At 36.0% G+C, this 25,383-nt stretch overlaps 1 protein-coding gene across 5 annotated transcripts in view; it reads right to left on the reverse strand.

Moving 5' to 3' along the window:
• KLHL2 (kelch like family member 2) overlaps positions 1–25,383 on the reverse strand; it is a 120,639-nt gene that overhangs the window by 3,383 nt on the left and 91,873 nt on the right. For 2 of the 5 annotated variants that reach the window (XM_042983662.1, XM_042983665.1), the window contains 9 exons: positions 22,146–22,262; positions 20,784–20,933; positions 14,333–14,450; positions 8,868–9,065; positions 8,155–8,256; positions 6,621–6,749; positions 5,865–6,005; positions 2,913–3,056; positions 628–1,753 (listed from right to left, as the gene is read on the reverse strand). In XM_042983662.1, coding sequence (XP_042839596.1) covers positions 1,725–1,753; positions 2,913–3,056; positions 5,865–6,005; positions 6,621–6,749; positions 8,155–8,256; positions 8,868–9,065; positions 14,333–14,450; positions 20,784–20,933; positions 22,146–22,262 — 1,128 coding nt within the window. In that variant the 3' untranslated portion in view covers positions 628–1,724. Of the gene's footprint in view, positions 1–627; positions 1,754–2,912; positions 3,057–5,864; positions 6,006–6,620; positions 6,750–8,154; positions 8,257–8,867; positions 9,066–14,332; positions 14,451–20,783; positions 20,934–22,145; positions 22,263–25,383 lie in introns of those variants that run through there. The other 3 variants (XM_042983661.1, XM_042983663.1, XM_042983664.1) reach the window with 3 other exon arrangements.

Below are 25,383 nucleotides of genomic sequence, written 5' to 3' on the forward strand. Positions count from 1 at the left end.
ATCACAGGTATAATTCTTTCCTCTTGGTCATCCATTGTTCTGGCTACTGTTCTGTCTATGCTAACCTTTTAAATTCCTCTTCTGAGGCACAGCCACCATATCCCATCGCACTTTCTCCTTCCCATTCCCCTCCCCACTCGTCCTTCCCCTCTTCCCCTTCCCATCTCCTTCCCTCCCCCTCTGCACCCAGTCAGGGGTCCACAACCTCAGCTGTCCATCTTGCTCCCCCACTCCCAATCCTTCAATTCCTTTTATTTAGTATCAAAATCACAATTCCTTTCTCAGTTACTTTAGAGCAGATTTTTTCTTTTTTCTTTTTGGTCCATTGCTCTTTGTTCTATTGTTATCTTGTGCTTAGATTAGGGGACAGAGGAATATAAAAACTTTAAATTTCACCAATACTTGGGAGACTTTTCTCTGATGGTTGAGGTAACTTTTTCTTGGATAACAATTTTCAGGGACCTCAGTTAATGATAACAGACTTGCCTTATAGGTTACTTTGGCATCAAATTTAAAATACTGATTTGTGAAGTTACAGAAAATGCAAACTTTAAAAAAGAACAGAAAAACGAAGTAGGCAACTTTCTTAATATGAAACTAAATAGATACAAATCAAGGACAATGTGAAACAAATAATATACAAACTTTTATTCAAAGATATTCAAGAAAGACATGTTTTGGTCATTTTAAAGTGAGATTAATTGAAGATCTCAGAAAAATTGTATTTGATCAACGCACATGGCTACTCACAGAAAGTTCTCTCTTCTGTTAATAGCAGCTAAATTTATACACACAGAAAAAATTCTTAAGACCATGCAAATTCAGTTGAATTCCATACATTCATTATATTCATCAAAAACCTGCAGTAATATTCATGCCAAAGAGTTACTTTAAGAAAAAAATTAAAAATACACACCAAAACATGACCAAGATTAAACTAAGGAAAATAATAAATAAGCATAATTTATATTTTATTTAAAAAAGTTTGGCATCACACATAGTCAAGTGTGTTACACCATGTTCATTCCTCAGAAGTGGCATTTTAAAGTGTTAAGCATTGTTAAATATCAAAAAATACAACTCTGTTTTACAATGTAGTACTGGCATAATTCAAAGTACTGTGCCAATTATAAATAGTATAATCAAGTTTCAAACATCTTTTCAAACATATTTAAAGGAAAGCATATAGACACACATTATATGCACACAATTTATTATACTCATGTAATCAAAGGTATTTTATAAAAGCAAACAGTTTTATCCCTCACCTAGTTTGTATACTTACATAGATTTTAATACCTGTTCAAAGATTTTCAGTTCCTGTGTATACAGATTTTCAGGAGAAGGAATAAAGATAAAATTTAATTTTACAAGAACACACATTATTTTATCTTCCTTCACAAAATAATCCATAGTCATTCAAGGTTGGTAAAGAACTAGTCTTTAAGAAAGCAACTGTTGTCTAAAGACTACAGAGTAAGTACTGCAGTCCGGGATTCTTATTAAAACTCAGTCAGCTGCTGCTCATTGCAGAAAAAGCCTATGCGGTGCTTCTACCAAAAATAATCTTCAGTGTCTGAGGCCTCTCAGGGCAGCCGATCGTAGCTTCTGCTGAGACGTAAAGTGCAGCCACAAGTGGAGAAGTGCTAGGCTCTGAGTCACTTCAGAAATACTTGGTGAAGCCTGTCTCTCCGGTATAAATATGCCAACAATGCCCTTCAGGCTCATAGTGGTTTATCAATAACTGTGACTCCTGAGCAAAGACACAAAGAAATAAGACAGAAGTCACAGGCACCATTCTGTACCTCTCAGAAAGCAGTGGACTCTTTCCTACAAAAACATCAGGGACTGAACAAATCATGGTGTTTCAAGGTCTCTTTCTTAAACTTTATTTAATACTACTATCATTTTAATCTAAATGACAGCTAAATCTCTGTTCCGGTTATGGACCAGAACCACATCAGACTATTTAATCCAGAACTAACCTTTTGCTCTTTATAGTTATAATTAAAGGAAAATAATTTTATTTTATTCAGGAAATGTCAAAATCCACCTAATACTCAAAGGGACACAAGAGACTTTTGGGGGTGATGGATATTTTCATTATCTTGATTGTGATGATGGGTTCATGGGTATATACACATGTCGAAACTAGTAAAATTCTACATTTTTAATATATGCTGTTTATTTTATGTCCATTATATCTCAATAAAGCTATTTAAAAAATTCACCTAATTTTGAGCTATGTTATTCTGGGATCCTACTATATATAGTTCTTCTATTAGGTGTTTGGATGATACCTAAATAACAGTGATGGTTAGTTAGTATAAACTTCTTTTCTCTCCACTATTGGGTCAATATCAGAATGAATATTAGAATTTAGAGTGATATACATATGTATCTGTCATCAGAATAATATGCAACATACAATTTTAAAGACCTGTCATTATATTTATTATTATTACCAATCTCTTACTAAGAGAATGGGCCCAAAATGGTATTTTATATGATTCGACCACTGTTTTGCTTAAGTAAGAAAAATTATGCCACTGTCTTACTGTACTACTATCACACGGCACCCTGCCAGGGGAGGTGTTCTAGTGGTTATATTTCTTGGATAGCTGAGTAATTAAAGACTTGCCACATAGTGAACTCCACTCTATGTAGATTTTAGCCATATTAAATTTTATTGTACTGTTCTACACTGGAAAGGTTTGGGATTTTGAATTCAAATGACTGTAGAATGACAAAAGAATACCAGTGCCTTATTTTAGAATATATACATCCAGTATTAATTATTTTGAGAAAAGAAATATACTTTGAGAAAATTCTTCTGACAACATTCTTACATAAAAATCAAGATGATGTAATCTTTCTCATATTCCAATAGAAGACAATTAGACAATTATTACCTGCGTAACTTCTCCCTGTGCTCATACAAGATGACACAACTGTCCATTTATCAGTCGTTGGGTTATAATATTCTACTGATGCCAAGTTACAGGAACCATCATCCCCTCCAACTACATATAACAGACCATTAACTGCACAAACTCCTTTAAAAAAATTATGGAGAGAAAAAACAATTAATTTTAAAACTTTGGGGAAATATAAATACCCCTATATGTGTTTGGTGAGGTGTTCCAGAGACACTGATTTCCTTGAAAAGAGGCAAGAAGAGAAGATGGTGAACATGAAAACAATTCCTCTTATATTTGAGAGGTGAACACCACTTCCGAGCTCCTACTCATGCCATGTAGGCAGTAGCTGCTTATGCAGGCACTATTTCAGTTAGTCTTGACAACAACCCTACTTTATGGGTCAGAGACGATTTTAATTCTTATTTTGTTAAAGAAAAATTAAAGGTCAAAACGTTCAGTTAACTTTCCCAAAGTCAGCTTCTTAGGGAACCCTAAAGAAAAAATATATATTGGTAGAAGGTAAAAATGATTTTGAACTCTGAAATGATACTGAATGGTTAGCTATTTTATCTCCTGTAAGAGGAGAGAACAATATTATTTATTACTAGAATAACTCATTTTTTTGGAAAAATTCAAAATACCTAGAAAAGCATATATAAAAAAAGATCACCTCTAATTCTGTACTACTTAGAATAATGACCAGTGAAATTCTGATCTCTACTCTTGCAGACTCTTTTCTATGCATATATACTCAGATACTTCTTTTTTTAATCTTAAAGTTCCTCATACTACACATGCTACTTTATTACCCACCCACTCCTAAATGATATACCTTGGACACTTCCCTAAGTTAATAAATACAGATCTATGTAATTTATAATGGCTGCATAGTACTCCATCTATGATAATACCATAATTTGTTTGTCTTTTAGATATTGTTATTTTCAGGTATTTTTGCTCTTATCATGATGTTGCAATGAACAAGGATTCCTCTTGCATACTTTTTTTGCATACTTGTGCAACTATTTCCTAAATATATTTTTTTACAAAGAAAATTGCTGAGTTAAAAAGATAAATACCTTTTTTTAAGATTTTATTTTTAAGTAATCTCTACACTCAGCATGGGGTTCAAGCTTACAACCCCGAAATCCAGAGTCGCATGCTCTACCGACTGAGCCAGCGAGGCATGCCAAGATGAACACCTTTTAAAAGCTCTTTATTTTAGTGTATATTTTAAAAGCATATTTCTAAGAATTTTAAACAAGGTTCAGAGCTATTAATAAACTGGCACTTGGAGGGCATTAAAACATCCAGAGGATGCTGCCCACACACTGGTCTCTGTAGTTTTGTAGATGGTTTTTCTAACATAATGAACAGATGCCTGCGGATTTTTAACATAACAAAATAATGAGTTCAAATCTCTATATGGCATTTAAAAGTGGACAAGCAATAGTATTTTCTGTGCAAATGGAATGGATCTTCTCTACTCAAATTCAATTGTGTTACTATTCTAGTCTCTTGACAGGGAGCAAACTCATACCATTTTAATGTAGCTCGAACACTTGAAAAGCAAGAGCAAGATGGTAGTTCTACATACACAAATGACTACCTTATTCTTCTCACTAGCAGAAATGAACTAACTTTGATTTGAAAACAATAAAACACAGGTAGAGAAGAAAGCCACAGACTATTCCAATCTTTAGGAAAATAATGAAAGCTAAATGCAAATAAATCTCCCAGTCCAGCAAGGCACATGACTGTATTACTGTGGCTTTTCTAACTTTGTATACACCAGGGTCAAGCACTTATTCTACTTAATAATTTGTGGGTCTTACCATAGTTCTGGACTGTCTAAAGCAGAGAGGTTTTTAGTACCTCACCAAATACAATTGACTAGATGAGGGGAAAGGTCAAGTGGAATTAATTATAAATTCTGTTCTGTTACGGACAGTCCTTGCAGTCCCACGTACTTTGTCTCCCCTCATGATCACACTGAACTAAACAGAAATTTTTTTTTAATGTTTATTTTTGAGAGAGAGAGTGTGTGTGTGCCTGTGTGCACGATGGGGAGGGGCAGAGAGAGGAAGAGGAATACAAAGGATCTGAAGTTGGCTCCACGCTGACAGCAGTAAGCCCTAAGCGGGGCTCGAACTAATGAACAACAAGATCATGACCTGAGCCAAAGTTGGACGCTTAACCAACTGAGCCACCCAGGCGTCGCAAATAGAAATTTTTGTAAAAATAAAGAGAAATTCAGAGGAGCATTTCGGGCAGGATCGAGGGTGCATCTTGCGACATCATCCAGTGGTGAACAGTGAGTTTGAGAATCATGAGGAACTTATTTTGGACTGGAAAATGGCATGAAGATAATGGCATTTTCAAATAGACCAGCATTTCCTGAAAAGACAATCTAGCTATCCTGGATCTAGTTTCCATTTCTATTTTCCTTTCATGGATCTTCTTTCTAAGAGGTTAGTTCCCTAATCTTGAAGACCTCAGTTTTCTTAAAATTACTTGTTGCTATTGTTGTTTTAGTTTTTCCATTTTTAGAAATCAAGAACTAGTAAATTAGGGTTAGCTTCTTCAAGCTTCAGATTCAGGTAAACAACTAGCTTTTAACCTGGTACCAATATTTACTCAACCAGACTAAATTGAGAACTGTAGTCTCTAGTACATTATGCATGGTATGCAATAAAAAGTGTTTGTGGTTAAGAATGAATGAATTCAAGCATCAAATATAGAGGGCTCTTCCTCTCATTTAGTCACCAAAAAGTAGCCACTAAGCTAGGCATACACTATATAAAATTATTACATAAGCTTCTGTCTTTAAAGAACCAATCTATTAGAAAACCCAAATCACTAAAAGAATAAATATACAGCAATACTAGTAAAACTCTGAATACAAATCAATATACATTTCATAACTGTAAGCTAGACAGATACCTGCATTTCTTCTGCACATGTTCATATCTGCAACCTGCCTCCATGTATTGGTGGTGGGATCATACACTTCAACACTTTTTCGTACTAAAGGACCATCATGACCCCCTACAGCATACAGTAAATTGTTTAACACACCAACACCTATAAAACACAAAGAACCAAACTAGAGCAGAGTAAAAGGGACAAGAAATTCAGAACATATTGGGGTTTCTACAAATGACTTGTAAAAGTAAGTCAATATTAAAGCATACAATCTAAGAAATGGAAATGAACAGAATTGACAAGTGAGTATCCCAATAAGAACTATTATTCTAAAAGAGGGATGTCAAATAGAATAAAAATAACATGTACGTGAAACACAGAGAGGCAAGTCCTTTAACATGATCTCTTGAAATCAACTTTCATGGTGTAAGCAAACCAGTATTAAAGCACAAAATTTGTAAGAAAAGGATATGAAGAGACTTGATTATTGAGTTCAATAAGCACTCAAAACAAAAACTAAAAGGAATGCCAAACAATATAAATAATTAAATGAAACACAGAAGAAGCCTTTAATATAGCACTTACGAATTTTACAGTGATATTTAAGTACACCTACTACCACTACCTGCATAATTCAAAAGACATTTGACAGTGGCATTAAAATCAGTATGTATATTTTCCGATGGTATAAAGAGATGCTAATGAATCATTTCACTTGTTTAACTCTTTTCCATCATTTTCATACTTCAATTGCTAAATGAGTTTCCTACGTACCGGCTCCACTCCGTCTGGTGCTCATTTCTGCTATATAGGTCCACTCATTTGTGGTAGCATTATAGCATTCGACTGTGCTAAGACACTGACGTGACGCTCCATCATACCCCCCTACAGCATAGAGCAAACCTAAACAAGGAATCACAAAGAAAGCCAAATTCATAAAAAGCCATTTTTTCAAGTCATAAAGTATTTTCCTCCACAGTAGCAGTTTCCCTTTTGTTACTCATTTTTATAAATTATGAAGATCTTGCCTAATGGTGACAGTAGAGTTACCAAACTGCATTATGAAGATCTATACGTGATGGTATTAATTTAACATTTTCATCAATAAATCTGACTATAAAACAGAAACATAAAACTCACTACATCTTTGGATAACATTATTTGGTAAGTGAACAACATCCTGGAAAACAGAATATAGTAATCTTAGTAACTTGGGAAAAACCAGTTAAATCAAGAATTAGTACCAATATGCAATAGAATATTATTTGGCAATAAAAAGAAATGAGGTACTAGTAAATGTTATAGCATAGATGAACCTTGAAAACTTTATGCTAAATCAAAGAAGCCAGTCACAAAAGAACACATACTATATGACTTCATTAATATGACATTTCCAAAAATGGGAAATTTATCCAGAGACAGAAAGTAGACTAGTGGCTGCCGAGGTCTAGGGAGAATGGGGATGACAGTTAAGGGGAGTGGACTGGTTCTTGGGTTAAAAATGTTCTAAAATGAATTGTGGTGATGGACGTACATTGAATTGAACACTTTAAATGGCTGAATTGTTTGGTATGTGAATTATATCACAAGAAAGCTTTTCAAAAAAAAACTCAGTGCAAAGAATTATACCCACAGTAGGGAGGGAGCGAGAACCCACAGATCTGCCCAAGCAAATAAAATAAAAATCACACCAAAAAATAATACTTATAGCCTACTTAAGCTCTGTTGGTAAACAAAGTAGGATATAAATAAGTAACTGTGGCAATACATCCTCTTAAATGTGAAATAGACTTTCTCTAGAATTAAAATTTTTCACTTATGTCATTTGATTTGTTCCCCAAATAATTGTATTAAGATCAGTTAACAGTTTTATGTAAGGTAAAAACATACACACACACACACAGAGAGAGAGAGAGAGGGAGAGAGAGAGAGAGGGAGAGAGAGAGAGAGGGAGAGAGAGAGAGAGGGAGAGAGAGAGGGAGAGAGAGAGGGAGAGAGAGAGGGGGAGAGAGAGGGGGAGGGGGAGAGAGAGAGAGAGAGAAAGAGGGAGGGAGAGAAGGGCAAAGAAGAGGACAGAGGGAGAGAAGGAGGTGCGGGGGAAACAAGGGCCTTACATAGGTTACTTTATATAGACAAACTAATTTAAAAAAATAAATAAAATTTTACGATGGCTACTCCTTTCTTTTAAATGATCATTTGCTTGCTCATTTAGAAAACTGGTGTTTGGATTACTAGAAGAATCACTGCTAGCAATCCAGAAGCCATATGTGCCTGGAAATGTTCACCTAAAAGAACAGTCAGCACCCACCTCCAACAACACCGACACCCACGCTGCTCCTCCTTGTGTTCATGGGAGCCACGTGAAACCACTCATTTGACTTTATATTATATGCCTCCACAGATGATAAACCTATAATAAAGCACAATGCTCTTCATTTCCTCCACTAAAAAAAAGTGAGGTAATTTTTCTTTTATATATATTATTAGGGAAAAATACTTTAGGTATGTTAAATTGGGCTAAAATGAAAAGAGGAAAATGGTGGAAGGTAAACATGTCAAAATAGGCATAGCCTCTCTTCCCCAGGGCCCCTAACCATGCTACTCACACTTACTAGCTTTTTAAATGTAGTAAGAGGACTGACAGTGATCCATAAGGAAGAAAATTTATATACTTAGTATTCTTACACCATTTAAAAGAGTTCTTTTAACATTTATTTATTTTGAGAGAGAGAGAGAGAACAAGTGCAAGCAGGGGAAGGGGCAGAAAGAGAATTCCAAGCAGACTCTGTGCACTATCAGCACAGATCTCATGAACTGTGAGATCATGACCTGAGCCAAAATTAAGAGTTGGACGCTCAGCCACCCAGGTGCCCCTAAAAGAATTCTTGATGAGAGTTTTTAAACTTATCTTTATAAATTCCCGTTAAAACACTCAATGTCTAATTTTGCCCCAATTCGTTCCCTAAATGTGATTGTTGTGTTAATTCTAATGCAATGTAGAAAAGATGAAAAGGAAGTTACCTGTACTGCCATCAAAGCCTCCCACAGCATATAACAATCCATTTAATACAGCAGCCCCCAAAGTGCTTCTGCGGTCTCGCATGTTAGCAACACTGGTCCACTGATCTTTCACGGGGTCATAGGAATCTACAGTGCGGACTCTTAAGGAGCCATTAAAGCCACCAACAGCAAAAACGAGCCCAGCCATGTAGACCATCCCTGCAAGAGAAATCCAGCAGTTAACGATGAGTATGCAACCATACTCATACCATAGATAGACTACCATACTATCTAAAGGCTGCATTCCAGTAAGTCTATAGCTGTTGTCAGAATATAAGCTACTCTTAGGAGAATGCTGACTGAATAGAATTCTACTCATTAGCAAGAGTATCTAACCAATACATTTTCCTCCTTTCTAAGATTATTAAAAAATCCAATGGTATGGGCTGACATATTATTCTGACTCTTGACTTTTTCAAATATTTATTTATAGACTTAAATACTGAGCCAAGAAGTTTGCCAACCACTTGTATACAGCTCCCATGGCTTTCAATTTTGGATCTTCTACTTTATATGTGTATCTTAATTTGCACAATATATTCTGGTTTATCACAGTGCGATAAATCAGGGGACAGTAAATTACAGCCTGCAGGCTGATTATTTTTTGTAGAACCTATGAGCTGGGAAGGGGTTTTACATTTTTTTAAATTTATGTATTTATTTTGAAAGAAAGAGACACACACGAGAGGGGCAGAGACAGAGAATCCCAAGCAGGCTCTGCACTGTCAGCATAGAACCTGATGAGGGACTTGAACTCACCAACCATGAGATCATGACCTGAGATGAAACCAAGAGTCGGACACTTAACCGACTGAGCCACCTAGGTGCCCTTACATTTTTTTAATGGTTGAAAAACCACCAAAAGAAAATTTTGTGACACGTAAAAAATTACATGAAATTCAAATTTCTGCATTCATAAGTCTTACACAGCCCCACCCATTCATTAATGTAGTATCTATGACTACTTTCACACGATAGTGGCACATGAGTTGTGACAAAAACCATATAACCCCCAGAGCCTAAAATACTCACTCTCTGGTCCCAAAGAAGTTCGCTGACCCTGGGCTAAAGAGAGGTTAGGGAATCCCTGGATGGAGAAGCCAAATTGCTAGCCTCTGGATCTCAACCACCTTTTCACTTTTCTAAGCTTTCTCCTGTGCTTCTCCTGATCTGAGAAGCCCCTCTCACCATCCACTGTGCTTTCTTCAAGTTTAAAGTCCTACTGAAAGTTCCACATTCTCTAGGAGGCCTTCCTCGAACCACTTGAGCCTGAAGAAATTACCTCTAGCTCCTGAACCCCTAGAGCAAATAATACTCTATACAGAGCATTTGAGGTTAATAAATCTTACTGAACCTGCATTATCATCACTTTAAATTGTTCAAAGTTTTATTTTTAAATTCTGTAGTGTTTATGTCACTGTTCAGATGAAGGCAGGCATTGTGCCTCACAGTTCTCTGAATCCAGCCGGGAGAACAGGAATCACCAGCTCTGTGTTGACCAGCTCAGTGTTTCCTATGATGGTGTCAGGCAGGCATACATCACTACCCCCGACTGTCTTACCCTCTGATGCTTCATCCCCAGCTCCCAAAATATTTAGGGATGTGTAGTCCTTCATATGGCACGAAGACTCCTACTGTTCAAATGAAGCTGCCCATGTTGGCAGCTCCCTGTCAGAGAAAGGAATGACTTCTCAGTCCCTGCTTCAATCAGGAAATGAAAACTCAAGCTAGTTTCTGGTAAATCTTCAGAGTTTGGGGAGAGCTGTAGGCAGTGGACAATTTAAGTAGGCAGGGGACTAACAAATGCTAGAGAGTAATCCCTGGATTCCTGAGTGCCCTCAGTAGCAGAAAATGTGGTAGATCTCCTGGGAAGGTGGGGGGAGAGGCAGTGAGCAGTGAACACCGCAGGCAATATATTTCACCGTGAAAATGCCCTATATCCCAATTCATAAGGAGCACTGGGGAATGTTCACTGTGGAAATTTGGTCCATTTCAATGTTTTCTTTTCTCTACAAACAAAACAAAAATCTATCATTTCTTGCAGACAGTATAATATGCTTACCAAGTGGTAGGGTATAAATGACCAAGTGGTAGGGTATAAATATATGAGTCCAAACACTCTGGGGGAGAGGTGGGTGAACTAAAAGAATTGATACTTGGGGCACCTGGGTGGCTCAGTTGGTTAAGTGTCTGACTTTGGCTCAGGTTGTGATCTTGGAATTCATGAGTTAGAGCCCCACGTCAGGCTCTGCACTGACTGCAGAGCCTGCTTGGGATTCTTTCTCTCTCTCTCTCTCTCTCTCTCTCTCTCTCTCTCTCTCTCTCTCCCTCCCTCCCTCCCTCCCTCCCTCCCTCCCTCCCTCTCTCTGTCTCCCACTTGTGCACTCGCTTGCATGCTCTCTCTCAAAATAAATAAACTTAAAAAAAATAAATAAAAGAACTGATATTCTTCACAGTTATAGGGAAGCAAAGCACCCAGACGTTTGAGTAATTTGGCCATAATTCCACAGTTAAAGGGCATCAACTCTAATCTAAAGTGGGTAGAGAAGCACACTGTACCTTCATGGGGACACAATGAAAGTAAAATTTACTCATGAACAGTAAACTTTGGAATGGACCCAGGCTAATGACTTATGGTGCAATAAAAAGGAAACTGAATCAGGAATCAGATATGAAGTAAGAAACCAGTTATAAGTATCACAGAAGACTCCAACAGTAACAATAAAGATAAAATACCTAAGAATAAACTTGCCAAGAAACATGTAGAAGCATATGAAGAAAATGTTAAAAATCTACTAAAGAGGGGCACTTGGGTGGCTCAGTTAAGTGTCTGACTTCGGCTCAAGTCATGACCTCACGCTTTGTGAGCTCGAGCACTGCGTCAGGCTCTGTGCTGACAGCTCAGAGCCTGGAGCCTGCTTCACATTCTATGTCTCCCTCTCTCTCTGCCCCACCCCCGCTCATGCTGTTTCTCTCTCTCTCTCAAAAATAAATAAAAACATTAAAAAAAATTTAATAAATAAAAAAATTAAAATCTGAAGAAAGAAGACAGGAGTCCCATCACCAGTCCCATCACATATTAAATTATAAACCACAGTAATTATAACAACAACTGCTCTGTTTTGATGCATAAATTGGCAAGACAAATCAACGGAACACGATATTTAGAATAAAACCAAGTAAATGTAGAAATTTAGTATATGATAAGGGCAGCACTTCAAATGAGTAGAAACAGCTAGGTTAGCCATTAGAAGTCTTTGGACAACCGGATACCATTAAAAAAACAAACTCTACATCTTACTTCTTATATCAAAATAAAGTCTAGATGTTTTTGATATGAATATAAAAAATAAAACTCTGAAAGTACTAGAAAAATTCGTATTTTAGAATATAATTTTGTTTTAGGGAAGAAACCTAACAGGTACCACCTTAACCAAGTGATTGAGGTTACTATCACCAGAAATACCCCATCTAATCATGAGAAAACATCACACCCAAAACTGAGAGACATTCTTCAGAATACCTGACCAAGTACTCTTCCAAAGAATCAAGGGCATGAAAAATAAGGAAAGACTATGGAACTATTACAGAGGACTATCACAGAGGTCAGAGGAGGCTAAGAAAATATGACAATTAAATACAATGTGGGATCCTGAAACAGAATAAGGACATTAATGAAAAAACTCATAAAATACGAAGTCTGTAGTTTAGTTAACAGTAATGTACCAACACTAATTTCTTAGTTTTGATAATTGTATCACAGTTGTGTAAGATAATAATATTAAGGAATAAATATATCAGAGCTCTTTGTAGCATCTTTGTAACTCTTCTGTAGGTGTACAATTATTTCAACACAGAAGTAAATAATTTTTTTAACTTAAAAAAAATAAAAAACGTGTATGTACATACACACACAGTTTTACAGTAAGGATTTTCTACACACGAAATAAATCCTTAAGTCTAAAGGCAAAACTCTGATGTACAGGACTTCATAAAAAGGCAAAAATTTGGGGAGCTTGGGTGGCTCAATCAATTGAGCGTCTGACTCCTGATTTCTGCTCAGGTCATGATCTCACAATTCGTGGGATTGAGTCCCCCTTGGGCTCTGCGCTGACAACATGAAGCCTGTTTGGGATTCTTGCTCTCCCTCTCTCTCTGCCATCCCCCTGCTTGTTCACACGCACACACACTCTCCCTCAAAATAAATAAATAAACAAAAAAAAATGGCAAAAATTTTACATGGCAAAAATAACACAGGTAAAATCAACAAAGATTAACACAAATATTCACACATGTGACAGACAAAAATGGTACTTTCCTTACCATATATCTGTCAAATCAATAAAATAATATAATAAGAAATGGCAAAAATCATAAACTGACAATTCAGAAAGATGTTTAACTTTCCTCATAATAAAAGAAGTATAAAGTAAGATAACATTTTTCACCTACCAGACTAGCAAAACTCTAAACATTTAATCACAAGATGTTGTTAGGAATGTAGGGAAATTGACACCTTCATATTTTACTATTAGTAGTAATAATTGGTAGTTCCTCTTAGGATACCCTTTGAATCAGTCATTACAGTTCTAGAGTTTTACACCCCACTAAAATATACTGGCACGTGTACATAATAATGTATATATAAGGAATTCATTCTGGCACTGTTTATAATGTAAATTTAAAAACAATTTTTAATGTTCAATTAAAAATTCGCAAAAATTACACTACATCCAGACCGCCCCCCCCCCCAAAATACTAAACAGCTCTTAAAGAATGAAGTAACTCTATGCTGACAGGTAACAATCACCAAGAAATACTGCTCAAGTACTGCCTTCCATTTTGCTATGGAAGCTATGAATTATGGATCCAAATTTGAGTCCCAGGAAGAATCCTTAGAATTTACAACTGCCTATTCTGACTGCAGTTTTGGCTAAATAAGGTCTATTTCAACAAATGTTTATAAAGTGCATGCTTGGAAGTAGGCAACTTACTGTGGATTATGGCTAAGTCAGGAGTCTCTTAGAACTAAGGGTCCCACTCTAAAAAATTATTTTTCAGCACTTCAGCAAAGGTACCTAGGAAAATACTGACCAAATTGCTAAGCTATTCCGCTTTATATTAGAGAATCAGAAAGGTATGTAAAGATGAAGACTGAGTGGCTGTTCCCAATAATGTCTTGGGACATTAAAGACACGTCTATTTTGGGGCACCTGATTGACTCAGTTGGCTAAGCCTCCAACTCCTGATTTCAGGTCAGGTCATGATCTCATAGTTGGTGGGTTTGAGCCCCACATCAGGCTTTGTGCTGACAGCATGGAGCCTGCTTGGGATTCTCTCTCTATTCTAATTAATAAAACAGGACCTCAGAGAGAAGCTCCCAATGACACAGCAGTAGAGAAATGACCATAATGCATCATGCTTACCTGCCCTACATCTCCTGGAAGGCAATTCTGCTACTTGGTGCCATCGCTCTTCTTTAAAGTCATAGCATTCCACACTTCGGATAGCCTTTGGTGCTTGGCCCCCAACTACCACCATCAGCTGGAGGGCAGAAATGTAAGCATTTGAATAAACAACTATTGCATTTTGGGGGGATTTAAAATGTCTTACAAAGACATCGATGTGGAGAGTGTTAGGATGAAGATGGTGGGGTGAGCTGGGGAATAACAACCACCTAATCAACACTTAATAAACATCAACAAAGGGGGCACATGTTAGAACTACAATTCTATTATCTAGCACATTTAGTCAAAAATAAGGATTTCAGAAACTAAAATAAGTTTCTGATCCTTCAAGCAAAAGCAGAATTAAAGCCAAAAAACAGCAGGCAGTCAGCACTGGCAAGGCTGCAGTACGTCATAGGGCTTGCTATAAACTAAACCCTGGCTTTGTAACGACCAGGGATTAGATCTCCACAATCCAGGAGTACAGACAGAAGTGAAATTTATGTTAGTGGGTAGGTGAGATGAAAAGGATGGTAAGGCATTAAAAGAAACATGGAAGAAGGTGGGGGGAAAAAAAACCCTATTGAAAAAGGGGGAATAATTGAATTGGGAGTTCACAAGAGAGCACACATTCCTGTATCTCAAATAGAGATGCCACACAAATAATGGAGATGCTAGAAATCATAATGAATGAATGTACAATAACCTAGTGCTGAGAATAAACAAGGTCTACAAATTTCTTCATTTCAACTCAATCCAACAACTATTTACTAAGTGCCTGTCATCTATCTATACTTGTCCAGAACTAAGCTAGGTGTTATACACATAAGAAATATAAGACATAGTCTCTACCTCCCAAGAGCTTATAGATCTCACTAAGGAGACAAGACCCATGAAGTAATTCAAGAACAATATACATTTATTTATGACCAAAAAGGTATACGATTAGTATAGACATTAGTCACTAACGCTGATCAGAAAATGGAATGTTGCCATAATTTAATGAAAGCTTCCTGGAGGGAGTGGAACCTTGAGAGACAGATGGAATTTAGCAGTCACTGTGTTTGTCTTTTACTGAGTACAAAGGGGCACTTTTTGGCAACAATGGAAACACAGCTGTCAAATCAGAAGAACATAAAAGTTAATGATGTCACATATGGAAAACTTTAAAGAATGGCAAGGACCTTAGGGGAAAGTTGAAATGATGATAGGAGAAAATAGATGTTCAAAGGAAATAAAAAAATCAAAACAAACAGAAAGTGGAATGATTCATACATACAAAGAGGGGAGGTTTGCAACCTTGACTATGACCTACCTGTACTTAGAACTACAGAAAGACAGGCGCACAGAAAACAGGATTCCTTAGAGTAAATCCCAAGTTTCCAAAAAGAATCCTATTTTAGTAATTTATTAACTGGAGAGTTTAAGGAATTTTAAAGGTTTTAAAAAGAAGACTGAGCATAGACCAATTACACGATTTTCTTCAGATGTGTCATTTTTCTAATGTTGATGTAAATAAATAAAAGGAAGAATTAACAAAGAAAATCCACGATATTCTCTCCACATATTACGGAAGAGGAAAGAACAGGGAAGAAGGCAAGGTTGTAAAATCATAGAGGTAGAATAGACAGAAAGATCAACACCATATCCAGGTGTTTATATAAGATCGATCAGAATTTAAACTTCTAAACACTGTCTGGCAGTTAGGCAATAGTTAAGAGGCTTAGTTAACATCTCTGATAAAGATCAATCTAAAAAAATCTCCACACCTGAAAAACATAATCCAGTGAAGAAATGGGCAGAAGACACGAATAGACACTTCTCTAAAGAAGACATCCAGATGGCCAACAGACACATGAAAAGATGCTCAACGTCGCTCCTCATCAGGGAAATACAAATCCAAACCACACTCAGATACCACCTCACACAGGTCAGAGTGGCTAAAATGAACAAATCAGGAGACTATAGATGCTGGCGAGGATGTGGGGAAACGGGAACCCTCTTACACTGTTGGTGGGAATGCAAACTGGTGCAGCCGCTCTGGAAAACAGTGGAGAGGTTCCTCAAAAAATTAAAAATAGATCTACCCTATGACCCAGCAATAGCACTGCCAGGAATTGACCCAAGGGATACAGGAGTGCTGATGCATAGGGGCACTTGTACCCCAATGTTTATAGCAGCACTTTCAACAATAGCCAAATTATGGAAAGAGCCTAAATGTCCATCAACTGACAAATGGGTAAAGAAGATGTGGTTTATATATACAATGGAATACTACTTGGCAAGGAGAAAGAATGAAATCTGCCCATTTGTAGCAAAGGGGATGGAACTGGAGAGTATTATGCTAAGTGAAATAAGTCAAGCAGAGAAAGACAGATACCATATGTTTTCACTCATATGTGGATCCTGAGAAACTTAACAGAAGACCAGAGGGGAGGGAAAGGGAGTAAAAAAAAAAAGTTACAGAGAGGAAAGGAGGCAAACCATAAGAGACTCTTAAATACTGAGAACTGAGGGTTGATGGAGGGTGGGGGAGAAGGGAAAGTGGGTGATGGGCATTGAGAAGGGCACCTGTTGGGATGAGCACTGGGTGTTGTATGGAAACCAATTTGACAATAAATTATACCTACTATCTATCTATCTATAGATAGATAGATATAGATATATATATGAAATAAATCAAGCACATGTTGTTAATGTTCTAGAACAAGATTAAGTCTAAGTATAGTTATACATTTTGAAAACATTGTACTTCTCTATGCTCTGCTTACTTATTAAGGTGTTTGACATGTTCAAAAAAATTAACCAGGCTAATTTTTTAAGTCTATTCTAAATCATTTAAGGGGATTCAATTATTTTTATAATAAGAGTTGAAATATTTAAGGAAGATTAACTTATGAAGTTTATTGGCAATTATTTAATAAATCAAACATTTAAGAAAATGTAAAAAAAATAAAAAGTTTATTATTATTTTTTTACAAACCTCTAGCTATTCTACCACTGTTCAATAGAAATGTGATATATATAATGTGCATATCATTGTAAATTTTCTAGCAGCCACATTAAAAAGCATTAAAAGAAAAAAAAATCTCCAAAGGGAATATTTTTTTAAAAGACCTTGAGAAACAATATGGGTTTATTAGATTTCATGATTCTTAAACTTTGAATCTCATGTTTTCCACGCAGTAGTTCACTTTTGCATATCAGAATAAGAATGGAAGAGAAAATGTACTACTGAGTACAGAGAATGCTAGTGTTATCTGTTCTGTACTCACCCAAGTAAAATGGGGTGAGGATTTAGGACTCCAGGAATCAGAGAGAACAGGGACAAAGAATGTATAATGGGAACACAAGAGAGCAAGGATATTTGTATGACATCAAGAGACTGCACTAATAACCACTATGCTACTAACCATCAAAAGAGGTACTCATGACTCTAACACTCCAGTTATTTGTAAAAGACATTTGATATCATTTGAGAAACACCAAACTAATTATGCTACTGTAAAGAAATAGAAAACTGGGAACACTTTTGGTATGAAAAAATTAAATGTGACATATTTAAGGAAGGCAAGGGGTAGGGAGTTAAAAAAATTCAAGTGACCATCCTAAAATGTAGATCGATTAAACTTTCTTTTTTTTCTTCACCTATTAAGTATTAGTTAGAAATTGCCTCCTGAAAACTCCAGTTTCATAATTTTCCAGTTGGAAATCTCAACACATATGCTGGGTAAAATACAGAAAAATAGATACACAGAACTAATGATAGCATTTGTTAAAAAAAAAAACAGATTCCAAAGTAAAAAAGAAGCCACAAAGTATAGTAGCAAACACACATAGTTTGTCACTATGATGTCCAAAGCCAAGAGCGCCTTACAAAATCCCAATGCTGTTTACTGGAGATGCAAAACTAATGTCTGAGATATACAAAGAATCATTCATGCAAATTTGTATGTATATATCAGAGCCTAATATAAAAAGTACTAAGTCACTGTCATGGTAGACATATTGCCAAAACATTACAAAAGTTTCCTTAGAACCACTACCGCATTTTGTCTGATTTTACTTATCATTACTATGAAATACGTAGGCATGAGAAATTAATCTTTGCTTCATTCTTACCTACTCAGAATTAATCTTGAATATAACCACTTGAAAATGCTGAAAGAGCATCCAACATAAGCACTTTTTCAAAAATATATGTAGATAAGTAAATTTCGAGAAGGGATCATGCAAATGCAAGGTCAAAGCAACAGTGGAGTTCACTACCATTTGCCATGTCTGCTGCCCCTCCTCCCTAGCCACCTGAGAAAGCAGAATGAAACAGAACCTTCATGGACGGTATACCAACCACAAAAAAAAAAAAAAAAAAAAAAGCTAAAGAATTGAGAAATCCAAAAGTATAATAGACTGGAAGGGCCATTCCAAAGCCATAGCCAGAAAAGCCCAGAAACAATATAAACTGAACAGATAATCACAACTCTACAAAAGAGAAAATAAAATACCTGATAAGATTTTACCAAGAACTCTTTAGAAAGTTTCCAAAAGTGACATGTTTATTCCAGAAATTAGAAGAGAGTTAGTTTTCACTCTAAAGGTCTTTGCAGGATAAAGATAGCAATGCTAAAGATGCCAGAAGAGGGGATATACAGATATGAAATGTTTAAAAAAGTATTAAAGATAAAACAAACCAGAAGGAAGCTGACAAAACTAGCATAAAATAGTAATTTAAATGGGCTAAGACTATCAACACTTATTATAATTTTTTTTTAAGAACAAAAACTGACACCAAATAATATGGACAAATATGAAGTGATGAAGATTTATAAAGATGGCTATTTATAAAAGCAGGTAAAAGGGTATTTGGAAAATGTAAACATTTATAAAACCAGCAGACCCAGATGGCATGCATACTAAGATGTTAAGGGAACTAGCTAATGTACTTACTGAGCCACTTACAATTATTTTTGAAAAATCTTGGAGAACTGAGGAGAGATCAGAAAATTTAAAAACGGCAAATACCAATTCTCAAAACAGGGTAGGAAGTGAATGCCTTGTAAATACCTTCTAAGTGATAATAGTTCTGAGTAAAAATTTAGAATATTTTGAGAAAAGCATCCAAACCTCTAGGAGACGACAAAATGATGAGTAACACGCAGAGGGATGTTAAAAAAAAAAAAAAAAAATCATGCCAAATTTGAGTCTATTTGATCCTGAATCTCACTGGACATTACAGGCCAAATTACTTATTTTTGGCTGAGATAAATTATCTCTGTTTAGATAATAAACATAATCATATGGACTGAAATTTTCTGCAAATGGACTATGTCAGTGAGTGGGTATTTCTAGCAAGGTATCACCAGGGAGAGTGCTGAGGTTCATTCTAGATTAAAATGTTTACTAATGATCTAGAAAAAGGAGTAAATAGCATACTGGTAAAATACACAGTTGGTTCTAAATTGAGAACTGATGTTAACACTGGGCAGAACAGAAAAACAGTATCGATAAATATGTGAAGCAATTAAAAATGTAGATTCCAAAAATAAAACTTGAAAAAAACACTAAAAAACATTAAGTGAAAGAATTTAAAAGACATAATTTAATGGAAAGGATAGAGTGGTAACTAAAGATGATATAAAAAAAAACAATGGGTAACAGATTCTTATTTCTTAATTGATCATTGCCCCAAATGCATACAAGAGCTAAAAATACATAAATAACAAGCATTACACTATGGATCATTCTGATTAGACCCTACACAAAATGACACATAAAGTGCTGGTCTTCCAGTACTGTGAAGATGAAAAATGAGTACAAGAAATTGCAAACAGAGACAGAAATGAGGGGTTTTTCTGAAAGGAAAATTAAATCAGTGAAACATACATGGCTTCAACTAAAAAGATAAAGGTAGAATATGAACGTTGACACAAGGGAAATATGAACACTGGAGATCTGGGAGGACATATGGTGAACCTTGCACTGATGGCTACATAGGAAGTGTGAGTGCACCGTCAAAGAGTATACAACAGGGAATAGGAAGGAAATGTACTGAACAGGCTATTCATCAGCTTTAACTCTAATATGTAATTCTGAGAAACTACTTGGTCTTCAATTATTATCTATATGCACAGCTTCCAGAGAAATCTTTTTACCTACTCTGATTTTCCTTTCTACTCTAACTGAAGCTAATGAGACTCAGAAGGGAAAAAGATCAGTTGCCTTCTGTTCCAGAACAGTGACATCATGCGGTTTATAAAGATTAAATGAACCAAACAATCCCCACCCTCTACAGACAAACCCAACAGGGAAGTTGAGTTATATACACTACAGTGAATTTCCAGGCACATAAAAATTCCAGACGAGTAAAAGTATTAACAGCCTCACTATGGGCCTTTCAGATGAAATAATAAGTGTGAACAATAGATCCTACTTTGGGAAGGTTCATGGGTGTCCTCAGTCGGGTCCGGACACTCTTCATTAATATACGCTGCTCTGTCGGCAGCAAATGATACTTCATAGCTTCAATGAGGTAATCTTTGCAGGCACTGCTATTCTTGACCAATGCCTCCTCTTCAACCCTCTGTAAGAGAGAAGACACACCCCATGAGGGGAACAACTATTTCATGATAAAACGGACAAAGCAACAGAGTAAAGAAGAGGGAAAAAAGCAGTAACTATCCTCTCTGGTTCAGTCTTTCCCTTACAAAGGAACATTTATAAATATCACCAAGAGAAAAATAAATGAAGTCCAAAAATGCTCAAGTATCTGGTGTGCAGAGAAAAACATACGTATGCAACAAAAAGAAGAACTACAATCAAAATTATATACCTCAACATCGGCTACAGAATAATCTTTAGATCATACTATATTTGCCTATTTCTTATCTTTAAACATCAAGCCAAAGAGTAAGAAAAGAATTTAGACAATGAGTTCTTCAGGTAGAGTAGGCAATACTAATAAGCTAAAGACAATTTTTCAAACACAAAAAGGCAAATAAAATATCCAGAAGAAGGACTCAAAATATTCTATAACAATGTGCCTACACCACAACTAAATCTTGTACCTGCTATTCCTGACCTCAAATGCAGGACAGGTTTTTCTGTTCATTTTCTTAATAGTGGAGTATCAATGATTATACAGATCACAACAAATAATGAGGCTTCAAGAAATCCTAAAATGCTCAGACTGAATCTCTTAATAAAGAAGGTTTCCTTGGATGGCTCCAATTATAAAAATGTTGAAATGTTCCAAGTAGGATACTAATAATAAAAAAATAAATTCAAAGATGTTCATAGACTGCTAAAGATCCATTTATTTCTACTTATTTCAAATATGGTGGTTTTCCTCACCTTAGAAACAAAGACAGAAACCCAATGCATGCCACTATAATACTATGAAGTCAAATTCAATGGTATTTGGGTCGCATGTCAAAACTCCATTTCTGCAGGGCAATCAGAAGAAGCTATCAAAGGGAAAGCACAGAAGATGCAGAGCAGGGACACAGAGCCACAGGTGCATTTATTTATGTGTAAATGACCATAAATACTGCCTCAATAAGTTCTAGTATCTGCTTGCCCACATCAGAAGTGGGGAGAAGTAAATTTCCAAGAATGGGGAGTGGTCTAAGTAAAGGAGCAGCTGCCGAGGACTGCAGGTGCCTTTATCATTCTCTGTCCTGCGCCCTGTGGTCTGCATTCTGCAGGTGTTATCACCGTGTTAACAGAGATCTCCATGCTGTCAGCCCAGTGACAAAGTGCTATGTGTATTCAGGTGTTGTGAATATGCTTTTACCTGAACTAAATATTCCCGAGGAAGCAAAGGTAACCGCACATGTTCCATCAGCCGTGCCATAAATTCCTGCCTTACATCCTTGTCATGGTTTACCCAAGCTATTACTGCTTCAAATACCTTGCAGAAAATGTGGGGAAAAGAAAATAAGTAATGAGTTATGTACCAAGGCATCTGAATAAAGTATGATGAGATTACATTTTATATACAACTCTTGCTAAGACATTCAAGTTTAATACATGGCTCAGGGGCACCTGGGTGGCTCAGTACTTAAAAAGTTATCCAATCTATTTCTTTTTTTTTTTCATTTGACAGAAGTACTTTTTTCCCCTGCTTTATTGAAATATAATTGACAGATAACATTGTATAAGTTTAAAGTGTTCATTGATAGACTTGTACATTGTGAAATGATTGCCATCAAAGCTCTAGCTAACCCTTCCAACATGTCACATAATTACTTCTTTTTTTGTGGTGTGAACATTCAAGATCTATTCTCTTAGCAACTTTCAAGTATATAATGCAGTTTTATTAACTATAATCACCATACTATACATTCTCCAGAACTTATTCATCTTATAACGAGAAGTTTGTACCTCTTTGACCAACATCTCCCCATGTCTCTCACCCTCAACCCCATCTACCACCACTCTACTATGTTTCTGTGAGTTGTTTATTTAGATTCCACATATAAATGATACCATACAGTATTTGTCTTTCTCTGTCTTATTTCAATTAGCATAATGCCTTCAAGGTCCACACATGTTGTCACAAATGGCAGTATTTCCTCTTCTCTCATAGTTGAATAATATTCCTGTATATGTGTGTGTGTGTGATACTTCCTTATGCATTCATCCACTGAGGGACAACAGGCTGTTTCCAAATCTTGGCTATTATGAATAATGCTGCAATAAATCAATGCACATGCGAGTGCAGATGTCTCTTCAAGATTCTGTTTTCATTTGCTTTGGCTATATACCCAGAAGTGGCATTGTTGGATCATATGGTAGTTCTATTATTAATGTTGTAAGTACTTTTAGTACTTTTATGTATCTAGTATTTTTCATTTGGTATTAACTAAGCACTTAACCAAGTACATTATCTAATCTTCTTGAACTTAAGTGGTAGCTGTGATAATCAGATGATACGTGATCTAATTCACTGTTGATGACTTTTCTAAATTGAATTTGGTTCTATTTACTTGATTTAAATCTCAAGTCTCTTGCAATTCCTATCAAAATAACATCAGCATTCTTCACAGAGCTAGAACAAACAATCCTAACATTTAAATGGAACCAGAAAAGACCCCGAATAGCAAAAGCAATCTTGAAAAAGAAAACCAAAGCTGGAGGCATCACAATCCTTCAAGACGTATTACGAAGCTGTAATCATCAAGTCAGTATGGTACTAGCACAAAAACACACTCAGATCAATGGAACAGAATAGAAAACCCAGAAATGGACCCACAAACGTATGGCCAACTAATCTTTGACAAAGCAGGAAAGAATATCCAGTGGAATAAAGACTGTCTCTTCAGCAAATGGTACTGCGAAAGCTGGACAGCGACATGCAGAAGAATGAACCTGGGCCACTTTCTTCTACCATACACAAAAATAAACTCGAAATGGATGAAAGACCCAAACATAAAATAAGAAGCCATCAAATCCCTCAACGAGAGAGCAGGCAAAACCTCTTTGACCTTGGCCACAGGAACTTCTTACTCAACATGTCTCCGGAGGCAAGGGAACCAAAAGCAAAAATGAACTACTGGGACCTCGTCAAAATAAAAAGCTTCTGCACAGCAAAGGAAACAATCAGCAAAACTAAAAGGCAACCAACTGACAGAATGGGAGAAGATATTTGCAAATGACATATCAGATAAACGGTTAGCATCCAAACTCTATAAAGAATTTATCAAACTCAATACCCACAAAACAAATAATCCAGTGAAGACATGTGTAAAAGACATGAATAGACACTTCTCCAAAGAAGACATCCAGATGGCCAACTGACACATGAAGAAATGCTCAACATCACTCATCATCAGGAAAATACAAATCAAAACAATGAGATACCACCTCACACCTGTCAGAATGGCAAATATTTAACAACTGAGGCAATGACAGATGTTGGCAAGGATGCTGAGAAAGAGGATCTCTTTTGCACTGCTGGTGGGAATGCAAACTGGTATAGGCACTCTGGAAAACAGTATGGGGGCTCCTCAAAAAATTAAAAATAGAACTACCCTATGACCCAGCAATTGCACTACTAGGTATTTTTCCAAGGGATACAGGTATGCTGTTTTGAAGGGGCACATGCACCCCAATGTTTATAGCAGTGCTACCGACAGTAGTCAAAAGTTTGGAAAGAGCCCAAATGTCCATCGATGGATGAATGGATAAAGAAGATGTGGTATATATCTACTACGGAGTATTACGCGGCAATCAAAAAGAATGAAATTTTGCCATTTGTAACTACATGGATGGAACTAGAGGGTATTATGCTAAGCAAAATTAGTCACAGAAAGACAAATATCATAAGGCTTCATTCATATGAGGAATTTAAGATGCAAAACAGATGAACATAAGGGAAGGGAAGCAAAAATAATATAAAAACAGGGAGGGGGACAAAATATAAGAGACTCTTAAATATAGAGAACAAACAAAGGGTTACTGTGGAGAGGTTGTTGGAGGGGGAGGATAGGCTAAATGGGTAAGGGGCATTAAGGAATCTACTCCTGAAATCATTGTTGCACTATATGCTAACTAATTTGGATGTAAATTAAAAACTAAATTAATTAAAAAAATAAATTTCAAGTCTCTTTGGAATAAAGCACCCAAAATATTAAAGCAAAGTGATGTTGTGGGATGAAAATCATATACCCTTATAAACAACTATTTTTGGCATTTCTTTAGATTTACAAATAGATGTGGACCATACACTTCTAAACTGAGGGTCTGCAAAATAGATGAACTTTCTTTTCTCACAATGGAATATGTTAAAATCTAATATTTGAATTTTTTCAAAAAATGAAATAAGATCATTACAAATTAACAACATAAACCTATGAGAAAGCTAATAAGCTAATATGAAGATAATAATTGACTACATAATTTCCTTCCAGACTGATGAACACATAATCAATAATTTTTAAAGTGTTGTAGAAAATGCTTAATGATGATAGTTAAGTTGATTACCAGGAACAAAAAATATTTATTTTGATACAGGAAAAGAGCGAGAAATT

This window comes from Panthera tigris, chromosome B1 (genome assembly GCF_018350195.1).
Source record: "Panthera tigris isolate Pti1 chromosome B1, P.tigris_Pti1_mat1.1, whole genome shotgun sequence".
Classification (NCBI taxonomy): domain Eukaryota; kingdom Metazoa; phylum Chordata; class Mammalia; order Carnivora; family Felidae; genus Panthera; species Panthera tigris.